At 31.2% G+C, this 2,088-nt stretch overlaps 1 protein-coding gene across 1 annotated transcript; it reads left to right on the top strand.

Moving 5' to 3' along the window:
- Nucleotides 1-1,080: 1,080 nt before the first annotated feature.
- Nucleotides 1,081-1,733, top strand: LOC8268882 (pathogenesis-related leaf protein 6). Its single transcript, XM_002522025.3, has one exon. The coding sequence runs from the start codon at nucleotides 1,123-1,125 to the stop codon at nucleotides 1,615-1,617; it is 495 nt and encodes a 164-aa protein (XP_002522071.1). The 5' UTR covers nucleotides 1,081-1,122; the 3' UTR covers nucleotides 1,618-1,733.
- The last annotated feature ends 355 nt before the right edge of the window (nucleotides 1,734-2,088 follow it).

Here is a 2,088-nt window from a genome sequence, read left to right on the forward strand (position 1 = left end):
GTCACTTCATTTTTCTTACTATAAAATTTCAAAAATTGTTATCGGAGAATGCTTTTGAATAAATTATAAATTTAAATATTTATTTTAAATTTTAAAGTAATTAGATAAAATTATTAAAAAATATAAATTTTAAAATTTAATTAGTAGTAAGAATTTATTCCAATAGATGTATGTTTTGCTTATTTTCTATGTAGAAAGATACAATAGAAACAATGGCTAAGCTGAAATTAAATCCTGCAGCCAATCAGAGAGCTAGCTGTCTATGTGTGAGGATTAAAAGGGTCCCAAGTCCAACATTTTTTATCCACTGTCTTGCATTATCAGCCATTGGATTTCTAATAAGAAAAAGTTGATAATATATATTATCTAATTAGACCTTACATTCATTGATTTCGCTGCTTATTTATATCTTAATGCATATGTTACTTTTGAATAAACCTGTTGACATTATGGTTAGGGCAAATTTATACCGGATTTGAATTTAATTAAATATAGATTTGGGTATTTAGGTTTAGGATTTTGGCCAAACTTGGCTACAATTAAAATGATACAATTTCTTAAATGTAATTTGTTGAGTGTGTTGGATTTGTTAGATGGATTTTAAAAAAAAATCAATTAATTTATATTTGGACTGATTGGTTTAGGCTGCATCCTTTTCCCTTTTCTTTATTGTGATATCCACAAGCTCACTTTCTTGTATTATTAAACATCATGAAAACATATATTCTCCTAATAAAATAAAATAGAAAGAGCATAGAACATGACAAATTAAAACCCGAAAGAGAAATCCAATATTTTGGTTCAAAGTGCTTTTTTTTTTTTTCTTTTATGATTTTTTATTGCTTATTTTGGCAAAATCAAAGGCAACAAGAACATGCAATCTTCACAGTTATCAAAGCAAGACTTGCTAATTTTATCATTTCAAGTCCTAGTTGCCAGTGGAAGCAAAGTGACCATGTCCAAGGGAGACGTCTTGGTCACTTTAGATTGCTTAAGATAGTAGTGATAAGCAAGTTCACATATATATATATATATATATATATTTTGCTCCTATAAATACCCATCAAGATCATGATAAGTTCTCATCACTGACTCGAAAAGGTTTCCTCAGTAAATCAAACCATGGGTTCGTTAAAGATTTCACAGGTTCTTGTTTCTCTGCTCATGGGCTTAGCCTTGGTGGTGCACCCCTGCCATGCCCAAAACTCACAACAAGACTACCTTGATGCCCACAATGCTGCTCGTGCACAAGTAGGTGTAGCCAATATAGTATGGGACAATACTGTAGCAACCTATGCTCAAAACTATGCCAACTCAAGAATTGGTGACTGCAATCTTGTTCATTCTAGCGGATCCTACGGCGAAAACTTAGCCAAAGGCAGCAGCAGTTCACTTACAGGAACTGCAGCAGTGAACTTGTGGGTGGCGGAGAAGCCTTACTACAACTACACTTCCAATTCCTGTACTGGGGGTCAACAATGCTTGCACTATACTCAAGTGGTTTGGAGCAAATCGGTTCGTCTAGGGTGCGCCAGGGTCCAGTGTACTAATGGCTGGTGGTTCGTTACTTGCAACTATGATCCCCCTGGCAATTATATTGGTCAGAAACCTTACTAAGTTGGCTCTTGGATGCTTAATTAGTCCATTTGGGCACAGCATAATTCCAAAACCATTAAAATAATAAAAGTATAAGTAATGAATATATTCATTATTTATATGTACTTTTTTTTTTATTATTGGTTTTACTGAACAATAAGTTAATACATATTTTATCTAACCTACTTGCATTAAAAAAAGTCTACAAAGTTTAACTTAAATTCAGGTGTGCCTAAAAAATATTCAGTTCATGAAATTCAGATCCGGACGAAGTTTATTGAGAGTGTAGAGAAAAGTGATTAATTGAATTACAGGTAGAAATAAATTTCTTAATTCCAAAAAATTGATAAATAATCTGATAAAAAAATAATAAAAAATACTTAAATTTGTATGTGTATACGCTTCATATAATTATTATGAATAAATTAATATTATTACTTAATTCTTTTCGTTTCACTATATTTTAATATAAATTTATGATTACAGTGTTTA

The sequence above is a fragment of the Ricinus communis genome, chromosome 6, assembly GCF_019578655.1.
Source record: "Ricinus communis isolate WT05 ecotype wild-type chromosome 6, ASM1957865v1, whole genome shotgun sequence".
Taxonomy (NCBI): domain Eukaryota; kingdom Viridiplantae; phylum Streptophyta; class Magnoliopsida; order Malpighiales; family Euphorbiaceae; genus Ricinus; species Ricinus communis.

What these genes read in the sequence shown, in the direction of transcription:
- LOC8268882 (XM_002522025.3), top strand. Translation starts at nt 1,123, where the DNA reads ATGGGTTCGTTAAAGATTTCACAGGTTCTTGTTTCTCTGCTCATGGGC.